Source organism: Chroicocephalus ridibundus, chromosome 15 (genome assembly GCF_963924245.1).
Source record: "Chroicocephalus ridibundus chromosome 15, bChrRid1.1, whole genome shotgun sequence".
NCBI lineage: Eukaryota > Metazoa > Chordata > Aves > Charadriiformes > Laridae > Chroicocephalus > Chroicocephalus ridibundus.
Genome location: NC_086298.1, coordinates 931,168 through 946,125, shown reverse-complemented (window position 1 = coordinate 946,125; position 14,958 = coordinate 931,168). Strand labels below are relative to the sequence as shown.

The 14,958-nt window shown below is 45.9% G+C and overlaps 1 protein-coding gene across 9 annotated transcripts in view; it reads left to right on the top strand.

Moving 5' to 3' along the window:
- Positions 1-14,958, top strand: part of EXD3 (exonuclease 3'-5' domain containing 3) — a 305,022-nt gene that overhangs the window by 111,965 nt on the left and 178,099 nt on the right. For all 9 annotated transcript variants that reach the window (XM_063352656.1, XM_063352657.1, XM_063352651.1 and 6 more), the window contains 4 exons: positions 5,027-5,080; positions 5,685-5,824; positions 6,754-6,854; positions 13,985-14,058. In XM_063352656.1, coding sequence (XP_063208726.1) covers positions 5,027-5,080; positions 5,685-5,824; positions 6,754-6,854; positions 13,985-14,058 — 369 coding nt within the window. The remainder of the gene's footprint in view (positions 1-5,026; positions 5,081-5,684; positions 5,825-6,753; positions 6,855-13,984; positions 14,059-14,958) is intronic.

Here is a 14,958-nt window from a genome sequence, read left to right as displayed (position 1 = left end):
AGTGCACAAGCCCTTGGAGATAATATCTTGTGTGGCTTCCTGCACTTCGTACTGTATATGGAAAGAAAAGTCATTTTTAGATGAGACGCAGCCAACTGCACTCAAAACAAGTAGAGAGGATCAGGTATTGGTGCAGGGTGCTCTGGGCTTGTGTTTCGCTTCAAAACAGTCACCATTTTCCCAATACTCTTGTTTTTGCAATCGCATGATCAGGAGAGTGGTCTGGTGCTCATGGCTTGACCTGCGTGCGTCAGGTTTGGGTAACTTCCCCCATCATATGGTCAACGCACCTACGAGCATTTTAGATATATTTCATGTAGTATTGCCCAGCTTTGAATTCTTCCTCATCCTCATCCAGCCCTCCTTTGCCATACGTTTAAGTTTTTAGCCTTGGGAAGCAAAATTATTACGAACTGTCTAAATATGATTTTTGCTTTCACCATGATTAAATCAAAGAATGACCCAAAGCTCGCCAAGGACAATCAGAAGACTCACAAACTTTGATGGGATTTGAGTCAGGCAGTGGGTCACCTTTTCTTCTGAACTAAGCAGTGGTTTCATCATGTACCTGTCCTGTATCCACTTGGGGGAAGCAAGGCAAGAGAGGAACCAGCCTTTCCCATATTTCTGTTATGATCTGGGGCAGGAGGGTTTTAGTCGAGGGAGGTGATTCTGCCCCTCTGCTCTGCTCTGGTGAGACCCCACCTGGAGTGCTGTGTCCAGCTCTGGAGCCCTCAGCACAAGAAGGACATGGACCTGTTGGAGCGGGGCCAGAGGAGGCCACGAAGATGGTCAAAGGGTTGGAGCCCCTCTGCTGTGAGGACAGGCTGAGAGAGCTGGGGGGGTTCAGCCTGGAGAAGAGAAGGCTCCGGGGAGACCTTCCAGCCCCTTCCAGTCCCTAAAGGGGACCTACAGGAAGGATGGGGAGGGACTCTGGATCAGGGAGTGTCATGATAGGACACGGGGTAACAGTTCCAAACTGGAAGAGGGGAGATTTAGATGAGATCTCAGGAAGAAATTCTTTACCATGAGGGCGGTGAGCCCCTGGCCCAGATTGCCCAGAGAAGCTGTGGCTGCCCCATCCCTGGAGGGGTTCAAGGCCAGGTTGGACGGGGCTTGGAGCAACCTGGTCTGGTGGGAGGTGTCCCTGCCCAGGGCCGGGGGCAGCACTGGATGATCTTTAAAGTCCCTTCCAACCTGAACCATTCTGTGATTCTGTGATTCTATGAAACACTTTTATGGGTAGCAATAATGCTAATTCTTTGCTGTTATTAGATTACATGCGAGGAACTCTCTATGGTTTTAAGTGGAATTAAGTGTATTTTTGTGTATTTTTATTAATTGTATTATTATAATATTATAATTATTATAATATTAAGTGTATTTTTGAGAAAAGACTACTAGTACCAGCGGTCAGGACTATAAAGTGTTCTCTTTACATGAGGGAGGGTGGGTAGACCCTGTTAAGCTGACGATATCTTAGCGTTCACCAGAGCTTTTCCATATTCCTGCCTAATAGCTAAGGGGTCTCGCTCATCGATCAGCTGGTGATGTGGGGGAGACATCGGCTGTTTAGGATTTCCGTTGCGCTGCTGATCCGACCTGAGTCAGAGCATCTGCAGTTGGATTAACGTAATGGCTAGCTCCCAGCTACGTGGGCCAGTCTTCCAGCACAGCTTGGAGGGTGCAGCTCTGCATATGGGGAAATGCAAGTGTTTCTTGGGTGGGGAGGGGGATTCACACCGTTTTGGTTACAGCATGCTGTCTGCCTAATTAGAATGTTTGTTTTCTAACTACAAAATGAGTCTGAGAGTGAGGTGTTGCTTTTCTGGAGATCTTATCGTCTATAAACAGACTGTTAAAAATAGGGTCTTTCTACACAAAACTTGTTTGTGGAGTGAAACAATTCAAAACATGATAATAACAAAACAAAATCTTAAAATAGCTCTAAGTCAAGACCACAGACACAGCTGCCAGACACTTTCATCTTTATTACAGTTACTCATATCTCTTCTCTTATTATTCCTATTGTAAACACGCTGATTTTATCTAAGTTGTCCTTGCTATCCAGCCAGCCAGCCCGTGTAACTACACCCTGCCATCCAGCCTCCTTGTTTGCTCCTAGGGCCCAGGCCATGCGTCTGCTGCCACGTTGAGCTTTGTGCACGGACGAGGCTCCTGCCCCGGGGTTCCCCGCCATGGGAGGTTCCCGCCAGCAGCACAATCCGCCTGACTGCTCCATCCCCTACTTTAGCTGGGTGATGGGAAAATGCTGTTAAAAACCACCTTGTGTGGTTTGCTTGAAGCGGGTGAGCGTCCATGGCAGGACGGCGGTCCTCTGACCAGCGGCGGCGGTGGTGGGAGCCGGGTCTGCCACCGCTGGGGTTGGAAGGTGACGTCTCTCCACGCTTTGGCTGAACGAGTATTCGTTGCTCTAGACTCTTTGGTACAGAGTAGAATACACATCTAGTAAAAGAGGAAAAGCTAACCTGACGCGGCGCATGTTCATCTGATTAAGTCACCTGTACGGTTAATAGAGATGGAGATAAAACTATGCCATTTAGATAACAGTTCTGCAATTAGGTTCAGCTGAACATGCATGTGAACATTAAAAAGCTATTAGGGAAACCATTGTGTGCTTGCATGTTTAAACTAACGGATTGCTTGTTTAATAAAAAGATACTAATGAGATCAAAGGGTGAAACAAGATCTTGAGAGTTGCAGGTTGGAGGTTTTTTGGTTTGGCTTTTTTTTTTCTTTATTCCGCAGACTGAGATGGCTGGGAGGAAAGTAAAACCAGATGCCAAAGCTTTGGAGACCCAAAACCCTTCTTCAGGTCCAGAACAGAAGTAGCAACCTTCAAGTCGCGTACAAGTTGAGAGTAATCACTCAGCTTGAACTTTGTGATGTTAATCTGATAATTTGAGAGAAAAGGTACCGGCGGCTTGTGGAGCAGAGCAGCGTATCAGCCTCTAAATGGGGGGAGTAGTTATAAAGCCTGGAGTGAGAGATTTGGTTGAAGATTTAGCTGGGCTGAGAGATGCTGCTGTGCCTTTCTGCTCAGTATCTGGTCTGTGGCATACAGACACTGCGTTGATGTTGGTTCCTGCTTTAGTCACTAAAAGCTCTTCTGTTGGTTTCTGGTTTGGGGAAGAAGCCGGACTGTCAGTGACCCAGTGTTCCTTTTGTGTTCAAACAAACAAACAAACAAACAAACAAAATCCCCAACACCCCCCTCAATAAAACCCCAAACCTAAAACAAACAGGAAAAAACCATGTTTTCCCACTGTTAACTGGGCATCTCCGTTCGTTGCGGACAGCAAGATGGAACGATTGAACGTGTGCGGTGCGTGCTGGCTGCCTGCTTTTTGGGCAGTCGGTCTGTGATGCAGGGGATGAAATACATGCCTGAATTTCCCCGAAGGTGCCGTAACCCACGGCTCCTGCTGTCGGCGGCGCTCGGGTGAGCCGTGAGTTCGGTCTGCGTCGCTTGCCTGGGTCTGCGCAACGTGTGCCTCCAGCGATGAGTTAAACTGAGGTGTCACTGGACTGCTGGGTGATAACACAGAAAATGTGTTTCAAGGTGTGCTCCTACCCCCGCTTAGGTTATTTTGCTGGTTAAACTTTTCTGTAAAGGTTTCATGCAGGTAGAAGCGTAATGAGGAGGTTTGCGTTTGCTTGGGGGGAGTGGACGTTTTTTACTGTATTATATTTGTTTCTATACTCTAACAAATAACACAGTGCTAAAATGCAACGATTTTGACAAATAAATCCATCATTTTCGTGATCTTTCTCTCAAAGCAAAATCAATCACAGATAGCAGAGAAACCTGCTGAAGGGAAGAGCTTTTCCTCTAAGCCCAAACGTACTGGTTTTATCCTCATCTGAATAAACAGGCACTTGTGAACTCAGCTGCTTCCGTACCCCGTCCTGTTGCTCGGCGTTCCGTGGATGCTGCAGGAGGGTCAGAGAAGTCGTGTTATCAAACGCTGTGTACAACCGTTTGGGGAAACACAGCCTAACTTTGCAAAGTAATTAGAAGGACGCTTCATGTAAAGCATCCTCGTTACCTAGTTAGTTCACAACTTCATCAGTACTAACGCGCTGGAAGGCTCCTTGCTCTTATTACTCTATTTGCTGGAACAATACGCTATATTAAAGAAAGCCATTATATGCTTATTCTGTATTTGAGATCCAAGTATTCCCACACACTACAGAAATTAGACACTATTAACTGCTTAAAATCCAAATTAATTTATATGCCTCCCGAGCAGTGCACAGTTAGATGTTGATACGTTGCTGTAATCACCCAGCTGGGACAGGATAGGCAGCGGCTGGACCGGTTCTGCTGGCAGTCTGAGTCACCACAGTTCGCCGTAGCGGGGTTTCCTCACCTCCAGAAGATACCGATTTGGAGTTAATTTGTGACCGTGGCAGGTCTTGGCTTATCGAAGATTTGTGGGTACCACAAAAGGGAAAGAATACAGTTCTTGCCGTCTTTCCGATTGTGGTGAACCGTAGCGCTTTCAGGGGTGTGGAGCTACGCAGAAATAATAAAAAGTAAGACTGCTCGATTTCAGAGTCTTTTAAATCTGGAGCTGCTTTCACCAAACGCAACTATTTTACAAAATTTAAAAGACACAGCCAGATGGATAAAGTTACATGAGAAAAGGTGTGGTGGGTCAGGTGATTTTTACAATTATATTGATAGAAAAATCCATCTTAGCTGATTTTGTCCAAGCACATTACTTTCTCTCTCTCTTTCTGCCGGACAGCTCGATCTTTAATTTTTGCTCCAGGGTATGCTGCTGCTCAGAATATGCATCTCTGCCAGGAGCGTTCTGTACGTTTCTAAGTGGAATGCACGGGGCCAAATGTTTATATGATTTGTACTTGAAAATTGAACAGAAATAATTAACACATTAAAAATTCGTGTAATTGCATATATACTTTGCTTTGGAATAACGTCCATTTATCCACTGTGTCATTCTTCTCCTAAATACACGACGTATTTTGTATTTTCTAGGCAGCCATGCTGAGTATTAAGCTAAAATTACAGCCAGATCAAGATGTGGAGAAGGTGAGTCATTTCCTCTGCAGGCTTCTCTGTCATCAGATCCACCTTTTGTTTAGCTGGAGATCCATCAAGGCCCTCCACGTTGCGCTGCCTTTCACTTGAGGCTTTACTTTGTTCCCCAGAAGTAACTGCTGCATTGCCGATGTGCCTTTACCTCTAGGGAAGCGACAGGGTGTATTTTGTTAGACCCCGTTACAGCTTACTGGACCGTTTTCCTAACCGCAGCCATTGTTATAAAAAATTCTAGCTGTGTTCTTGACAAATGGTTATCACTATGATGGCGTTTTAGCGCTTTTGCTATTTTGAAGCTCTGCTAATATTTGTGTTGAAAATGTCACGTCGTTTGTGGTGGCAAATATTTGTGTTGGCTAATATTTGTGTTGAAAATGTCACATCACTCTTTTAAGCAGCTCTGGTCGATCAAGCAGGGGGTTTGTGACTTGCTCGCCGTGTCCGAGCGGCAGGGAGTGGGGACAGCCCTCTGCCAGATCTCAGCCTGCAACGTCCCCAACCTCTTGTGTGCCTTCTGTCTGCTGCAGCGCTCAGCCTGCGGAACATGAGGATCAGAGGCAGGGCACGGGGCTTTAAATGTAATTTCTTCTCCTAGATGTGTACACCGCTACTGCTCCAAGATAAAACTAACTTGGTGGAAGATTATGTGGGAGAATATCCTGAGCTCCAGAGCAAGCTCTTGCAGATCCTGGACACATGGTGTGAACCTGGTTTTAATATCAGCAACATCACAAGGTAGAAACGCTTGTTTACTTTCCAGATAGCTGGGGCCAACTTGCTGTCAGAGGACAGTGTGTTCTCTGGTTGTCTATCTACGATAATTTCTCAGCATAATGGAGTGCAATGCATTTACTTTTCAGCTGAGAAAGGGGAAATTCTGGTGTCTGTGCCAGAGTCTTCCCAAACACCTCAGCCCACGACACAGAGGTATCGTTCCTATTGACAGATGCTCGGTTCCTGCCAGGAGCCAGGAGTGCAAAACGAAACCTGTGCAGTAGATCTCGGCAGTACAACAATATCAAAGCTTCCTCCGGGAGGTTGTAGCAATCAGAGTCTCGTGCTTTGCTGCAGACAAGAGTGAATTTCAGTATCGGTTGTACAGGTTTTGCAGGAAGATAATACTGTGATGAAGTGGCAGAAAAACAAGAGATGCAAGTGGTTAACCTTCATGCGCTCATGAAATAGTCGTGTGTGTTTTAATTTATAAATTGCCTCTCACTAGAATAGCTCCTGTCAGTCACAAAGCCAACCGTACAGTCAGACGCAGGGTGTAGATGCCATAGTTGCAGTCTTAGTTCTGAAAGCATGGAACCATGGAACCATAGGGTGGTTTGGGTCGGAAGGGACCTTCAGAGATCATCATGTCCAACCCCCCTGCCATGGGCAGGGACGCCTCCCACCACATCCTGCTGCTCAGAGCAGTCAGAGGGGTGGCTGGCTTTCTCTTTCTTTAAAATAAGCCTCTGGACTTGCTGCAGTCATTGACAGGGAAGTTTGTGGGGTTGTATTGATGGCTCTTTGCTGTCATTCGGGCAAGGCAGGGGACTGTTCTTACCAATGCCTCACAAACCCTCATGCCGCAACTGTTAAATAGCTGCTATGTGGGAAACATACTTTGGGCGATTACACAGATGTTCTTTCTGATTTTGTTTATTTGCTTACAGACAGTATCAAGGCCTGTCCAGGTACAAACCAGATAAATTTAACCGCAAAATGCTAAACAAGCTGGTCTTCAGACTCCTCGACCGATTTAACGTAGATCCAGGTATGTGATATTGCAACATATTGTGGAGTTATCTCACCAATAAAGAACAGATGAAGTCAATTTGTCTTCTTCCATGTTCAGCAAGGAATCTCTGCTGCAATTTATCATGGGAAGTTTCAGGGTTTAATTAATGGTATTGAAAAACAAAGCTGGTAAGTTATGGGAATTATCACTTTGTTCTGTCAAAGAATGAAGTGCTTGTGACTAATAGAGTGCTTCTTCCACGATATGAAATAAATCCTGACCTCAGAATGGCTCTACATAAACACATGATGGTCAGCTTTGAGTTATGACTCCATTCCACTCACATAAGAGGCAAGTCATTATTCATCTGGGGATCTGTTTTCTAGAGTTATGGGTCCATCAGCTGGGAAGAGATAACCCTTGGGCACAGCCCTTTGTATTCTTTGCATAAACCGGGGTTGGTGGTAGAGAATTTTAAGACTCTTGCAGCCTTCCAAGAGAAGTAACACATTTTTCATCACTGTTTTTCATCACTGGCTTCACTACCAGTTATCTAATGAAATCTAATTTGTTTTGCTTTGGTTGTTAGCGGTGACTGTTGATCTTTTTTCCTTCTCGTTGGGACCTTGCGTCAGACACGTTTAGGTTCACCGTTAGGTGTTACCCTGCAAAGCTTTCCATCATCAGCCCAAGATAGGCAATTCTCTTTTCTTGGACTGAAAAGTGTTTTCTAACCACAAATTGTGGGCTTATTACACCTGGCAGCAACACTACGTTGCATATAATCTTCACATCTTCAGACTGCTGTTCAAAAGTTAATGTGATAATCCTTACAAAACCTCATTGGAGGGTAAGTGAATATAATTAAACTTAGCATGTTGGTGTGAAAGCTGAGACATATGGGGGGTGATCTGTTTAAAATCTAAAACCTTCCCAGGAGTTTACTAGTCTCCAGTAATTTTTCCTCCTTTCCAAGGTTGGTCATTCAGTAGGCTGTATTGTCTGTCATGATCTGTGAAGAGAATTGAGTTGTTCCCCTTTCCTTATGAAAGATCCACCAAGGGTATTGTATTAACGGTAGAGGTGAAACGATGTAACTCTTCACGTGCAAAATCCTGAGGGATTTTTAAAAAAATAATCTAGGAAAGGAGCATGTAGCTGTTGATGTCAGGTGCTCTCTGTGGGATGGCGCTGTGCCTCAGCCCGCTGATGGTGTCCCAGGTGTTGCAGCTGCCAATAATAATGTCCAAATCTTGCTAGTGCTCTGCAACATGTGGTGAGGAGGTTCCTTGAGGTAGATACAGATCCCTTTCCTGCCTACGCTTCCAGAGAGTGATTTATCCCGTGCAAACTGCAGTGTCTACAGTGCAGGATAAGTCACTTGCTGGGGAGGGCTGCCCACCTCTGTCGATGGGAGAGGGGATGTGGGCCACCGATTTAGAAAGACGCCAGATTTGGGGCAGCTAAAGCCAGTGTTGGATGACTCTCATCATCCCGTATATGAAAGTGTGTGTTTATTTTTCGTGTAACATCACATGTAATTCAGAGCAGGACTTCACACTTTGCTAAACCGTGGCCGTCTTAGTCTCCTTTGCAATGCTTTGGAAGGGGCTGGAAGCCCTACAGGGGAGTTTCTGCCTTAGTTCTGGCCCTGCCTGAACTGAACTGGGAAATGGTGGCAGCTGGAATAACATGGCTTTCTTATTCTTCCCACCTCTCTCCCCTCCCATCCTCTGAATTTCTGGATGCTCTTTCTCCGTTCTTTAGTGGAAGTAAATCTGACTGTGAGTGTACAAAATGGAAGCAGGCTAGGTAAAAATACACGGGCTAAAACCCCCTCATTTCTGTTGTTCTGAGCAGCTCCACCAGCAGCTAGCAGTGAGGTAAAACTCACACTTCTTGCTACCTGACCTGATCGTGGGCTTGTTTGATGTCCCAGTCTTCTGCCGCTTTCCGTCTCCTCTTCGCTCATGACTCCTACTCGCTGAGAGAGGCTGAGAGCAGCAGCTGAAGAGGGAAGTGGCTTTCGGTGAGAAAGGCTGGAGGAGGACGGGGGTTTCTTGCTATGAGAAGGCAAACTTGTGTGTGACTCAGTTCTGGCAGTCCCCAATCTGCTTTCGTATTTCACCACCCGAGCTCGCTCTTCTCCACTCGCAGGAGATTTCACTGAGCAAAACTTAGGTGTTGGTCAGCCATTAAGATTTTAAACACTCCTTGGAACTGAGAGTCTTAAATTTCAGATCCAGATAGGAGGTGCCCAGTATAAAAAAGATCTGGAATCTCTTGGTGGGGCGGGGGAGGAACGGGGAAAGCCATCATCTTGGATGCTTAGATTAGTCCACCTCTTCTTTTTCCGGACGGTATTCCAGTATTCCTGTTAACACACAAAACAGTAAGTGGAAGATTTTCTGCTGAGTCTCAAAGGTGTCCCAGTGAACTATGTGTGGATTCCATTTAATTAGCTTTATTGAGGAAGGAAGAAGTTGGGCAGAAATGGTACGTGATTGAGGAAATCAAGTTTTATAGAGTCTTTTCTCACACGTGGGTCAGTATGCTCTGGTTTAACGAGCCTGTAGCTTTTGCAGGCTAATTACTTAATAGTCTTTGGAGACCCTGTGAGATTGACTTAGGTTTACAGATGCAAGTTTCCGTCAAAACAGTTCTCAGAGATGAGGGAACAGGCCATACCTGGCTTTGAAATGGTTGAGTCGATTTTCAGTTGTGTTTTTGCACAGCCAGTAAACCGCAGAGAGTTCAGTGGCATTTTTCATTCAAAGTTCGCTGAATATAAGGTAGAAATGACACCACTCTGAAAAGTATAACTGTCCTCATCTATTGGGCCTTAGCGCCTATATGAGAATAAAGCAGGTAAGAGTGGCGCTGATAGAAAAGAGGTGGTGACTGAATGCACAGTTAAAAGTTGTGATTGTCCTGTAGCAGTGTAATAAATTAGCTGAGCACCTTAAGTTTTGAATACTGTGAACATGTTTTTGCCGTAGTCTTTAAAAAGTTTCTTTAGCATAAACTACGAGGAATGTTTCTCTTCATTTGACCACGAGGTTTTCCTTTTGGCTTAACCTTGAATGTCAATTTTGCGTGAATCCTGCTGATTAAGCGCCAGAACTGATTTGTGAGCTAAGCGTTGCCACTCCGTCAGTGCTGGGGCAGCAGAGGGCAGGCGAGGGCTGCTCAGCGCTCCCTGCATCTGCTCAGGTGAGTCCCAGCTGTCCTCAAACCCCCCAGGTCTGCGGAGCTGCGAGGACACGGCAGGGTGGTCGGCAGGGAGGGCTCCAGCGGGGACCCCAGGGAGGCTACAGGAGGCACTTCCAAAAGATGCTGTGTTAGAGAGACAGGGGTGACTGTTAAGCTCTACAAGAATGCCTTTGGAAGGAGGAAATTTCAAATTGTTTTTACCTTTTCCTCCCTAAAACGGAGCAGAAGGTTATTCCTTTCCTTTACATTTGCGTTACAAGGGTTGTTTCCCCCTAATTCCGTGGTGATTTTCCTTCAGAGGTCTTTTAGCTCTCGTGTTAAATACCAGCGCATCTCTACATAGTGCTGTGACTGAGCAGGACCTCTAGGACATCAGAAGACAGGAGCCATCCGTTCCTGAGGCTGCAGTGGCTGCAGTCAAGGCGCTGAAGGAGAAGGAGATGGAACATGCCGGGGTCCTTGTGGGGGCCCTTTCCTTCTCAGCTACGTCTTTGTCTACTGAAGCGCAGGCAGTGGCGTGTGATCTGCTCTAGACCAAGACGAGCTGGCCAGCAGCTCCGAGCTGTTCGTTGGAAAAGCTGACACCACTCTTGCAGTTCTGAGCATGGATTCGTGATATCCAGACACGTGTCTAAAGACCGCGGCGTAGATTGAAACCCTTGCGCTGCGCTCTCTGTTCTTCCTCCAGTGGGCTAGTGCTCCAGGCAGCAAGGCTAGCAGGTAGCTCAGGGGACTGGGGGTAGTCGGGGGCTTCTGCTCTTTCACCTCCCTTTCTGAGGACCACTGAGCCTGATCTGTAGCGCACAGAGCATTTTATGAGAGACACTAATGCATCTTTAAGGCTACAAGAAAAAGAGGTTTTCTTGAGTCCGGCCCTACCCTCTGCTAACTCGCATTTAGGGATTAATCTCATGATACACTGAGAGACTAATGCACGGCTTGCTCCTCATCAGATTCCCCGGCAATCCTTAGCATTACCAAGGTAAAAGCCTCTAGCATTTCAGGTACCTCGATTTTGTTTAAAAAAGGCTCCTTTAATTTGTCCCCAAACAAAGTCTGCTTTGTCAGAGACCTTCTGTTCTGCCAGGACAGGGTGAAGGAGGCTCATTGTGAATGGAAGTCAAGCTCTCAGGGCAGCGTGAAGAGAGGGCTGGGTCCACATCCCAGCTCAGGAGGCATCGCGTATCACCCGGGAGTGGGAGCCACGCGCCACACCTAAAAATATATTGCACCATGTCCCCAGTAGACCGATCTTACCAATGTTACACGAATGAAGTAAGTGTGTATTGCGGGTTTCGTACCCTGCGTGACAAACACATTTCATTTTTACTTCCTCTGTGTTGCTAATAGCCATTAACTCTCTGCTAACAGCTGAGAGCAGACTGGATTTTTTGCTTCTGAGTCAGTCCCAGATGTGGAACGTAGTTCAGATGAAGCACTGCTGTGGTGCAACTGCCAGGTTAAGAGCTAACGCACGCACAAAGAGGTGCTTTCATAGTATTATACCATTTGTATTCCACTAGTGCTCCACAACCCAGTCATGATCCCCAAACCCCATTGTACAAACACTGAGTAGAAGGACGGTACCTGTTCCGAAAAGGTTAGCACGTTATCTTTTGCTCTGACCAACCAAGACATTGGTTTTGTCTCAGGAGACCTGAGTTCAGACTCCTGTTCGCTCAGCTGGGCGTTTGACCTGGAGTAAGTCGTCGCTCTGCCCTGAAGCGCTTTGATCTCTGCAAATACCAGGTGTAGGTGCTCCTGAAACTGCCAGGGAAAGGTCTGGCAAAGACTCGGCAAAGGCTGCCTTGTGTCACCCTCCTGCCCCGAAGCCAAAGGACCTCCTCCTGTTATTTCTAATATACACGGGATGTGGAACCTATTCCTAAAGTTTACTCTCAACAGCCTATTCCAGTTCTTCTCTAGCCTTGCCATTAGATTTTTGGTTGTTTTTTTTCCTCCAAAAGGCTATATGGGATTTCTCTTGCCTTTATGGCTTTTACTAGATGCGTCTTACATTATACTTTGGGCTTTCTGATTTTATGTGTTTGTGCTGTTCTTTTAACATGTTTCCACGTTCTTTAAACTTCATTTCTTTTGTTTGCGGTCAATCAAAGCTTCTGATTCAGCAGTTAAGTCTCTTACTTCACTTCCAATTTTTCCAGTGCCAGCTCTTCTTAACTTCTTTTCCCCTTATAAATTATTTTCACATGAAATCTTACCTGCCAGTTCTCTTGAGTTTATCGAAGCCCATTTTGTTGTTTTTTGGTCTGCTGGTCTTCCTTTCCTTAGAGCTTTGAACCCTTCATTTCATTGTCTCTTTTACCAAGTTACTTTTCATCCTCACATTTTTGATTAGTCCTTCTCTTTTTTTTAATAAAATCTAGAAAACTGAATTCAAACTCACTTCCTTTGCTCCATCGGAATAGAAAATGTCACTAGTGCCTTCAGGAACGTCCCGGTCCATCTGTGTTCCTCTGTCCTACTTTCCGCACAGGTAGCCGGGCACTTAAAATCCCTCAGTTCTGCCAAGTCCTGGCCTTTGGATATTTCCGCTCAAAGAAAAAAAGCGTTCAGCGGATCTCTGTGGAGACTAGAGCAGTGGTGCTGTGTTTCTTTCTGAAGTGATTTAAAATCTTTAAGTTAGATGGCGGTTATTAATTTTCGTGTTGATCTTACCTTCTTTTAAGAGTGTTTCATCCAGATATTGGGCTAATATCCAGAGGAAAGATCACCATATTTATTGGGATAATATCCTGTGGGATAATTGAATAATTTCCTCAGAACCTTTGAGGGCAAGGATATGTTGTCACACTGTGGAAGATTAACTTAAAAATAACAGCTTTAACCATTTTTACGTGAGACGGAGATGTTCAGATTATGAAGCGATGCTTCAGGAGACTCGGAGAAGCTGCAGTAACCAGTGGTGCATCAATTCCTGTCCCGCGGATCCCAGGGTCTGGCGTGCAGAGATCTTTCTTCCTTCTCTCAGTTTCTCATCCTGGGCTGTGCCGTGTGCGTGGGGCACGGAGGGTGCGAGGCTCCGAAGCCCTTTGGGTCAGGTTTCTCCCGGGGTATGTCGATCCAAGGGAGGCTGCAGAGAATTTGCACTGTACTGTTTTCTGTTGCCATTCCTGATTGCTGGCCCTGCTCCTTCCTGCCACGGAGATGGTTTTAGCCACTGAAACCCCGGTGAAGGCTTTGGTTAGATCTTTCCCTGCACATGCATACCAGCATCTAGCAAGAACTGACAGATACGTATGCTAATCCTTGTTAATGTATTTTATCTGCTGCCTTTATCTCTCTTTGTGCTGGATTTCAAAACAAGGTGCTATGTGAAGATCCTGGGGTTTGCAGTTGTAATGAGGCATATCTAATGAAGATGAGAGTAATAAAAATAATAACAACAACTGTTGCTTGCTAGCTCAGCAAAACAATAGTCGCCTCCCTCTTTGTATGGATGTGGAATCTCTTTCATGGATATATATTTTAATCGGATAAACTTTAGCCACAAGTTTACGTCCTGAGTAACATGTTCAAAACTGCTTCAATGAATTAACAGCACAGGTTCCAATTAAATCCAAAAGAATTCAGCCTCTAGAGACTGGAGGTGGTGCCTCTGTGAAGATGCTGCCTAATTAAAGGTGTGAAGTCATTGACTGTGAAGGATATTGAACCAGCAAGTGGATCTTATCGTTCAAGGGTGGTAGAACCAGAGATATCAGAACCGAGGATTAGCATTGCTAATCATGGTTGAAAGTGTAAATAACAGTTTATAGTCGAGATAAGCTGACAATGTCTGTGTCTGCCCGTCATTGTTCCAAGTGTGATGGCATCCTGCCTTCCACAGACCGCATTTGAAATTGGGGAAGGAAAAATGAAATGTCTAGACGGTAAAACTTCAGGGAAGTTCAGCTATGTTGTATACTTAAATGTCTTTTTCCTCCTTTTAGCTCTCTGCCCTAATGTCATAAATCAACGGCACTTGAGAACTCTGAACTACCTCTTTTACAAGAGATTTGTTGAGGTACGTTTCTCTACTGTGTGGCCTGTGTGAACGAGGCTTTTTGTTTGTTTGCGCTTTGAATAACGTGGTGGATACGACTGAAATGTATTGATGGCATACGAGCGAGTTTTCACTGTGATTATTATTGTGTAGAAATGCGCTAGATCCGGTATTGGATGTGGTTTTCCTGTGAGTGAACAGTTTGTGTGTCCATTCATATTCCGATGAGAGGGTGTCGTGGCTGCTCACAGCTGGATGCTTCTCCCCCGCAGCACCCTCAGCGGCCTTCTGAGACACGAGGGCAGGGCAGGGGCTGCTCCCCGGGCAGCCAGTTTCTCTCAGCCGTCCCAAATAAGCAGGAGCATACTGGCTAAAGAGTTTTTTGGCATTTGGGGGTTTTTTTTTTGGGGGGGGGGGTTCTGTGTTGTTCTTTTTTAAGAACACCAGCGTATAGGTATTCCACACTGCTGGGTTCTTTGGGGGCGCTTCACTTTGGTACTTGTGGCCTGGCTGTGATAGGTATGGCCCAAACCTGCCACAGACGCTTTTTTGCGCTAACAAAGAGCCTTGTTACGGCTGAGCAAAAGGGTGGGACTTCCAGCTCCTGAACCACTCTTTGAACTAACTTTACTCGCATCCGGACGCCAGATTCTCTTTCCGAATACGCTGGTCCTCGTGCTGGCACTGGGGGCTCGTAGCAATAAGAAGTTGCCGTTAATGCTGTCTAAGGAGCAGGCTTCTGGGAGGCAGCTTGGAGGTTGACTGGCCGCAGAATTCCTTGACTGTGGTTTCTTCTCCCCTCTCCTGAGTGTGCTGAGCCAAGTCACTGCCCCGCGGACGCTCTTGAGCGCGCTGCGACGGGGAGCACGTTTCTCTTCTTCTTAACAGGGCAGTTTTGATGCTTCTCTTGTTGGTCTGACG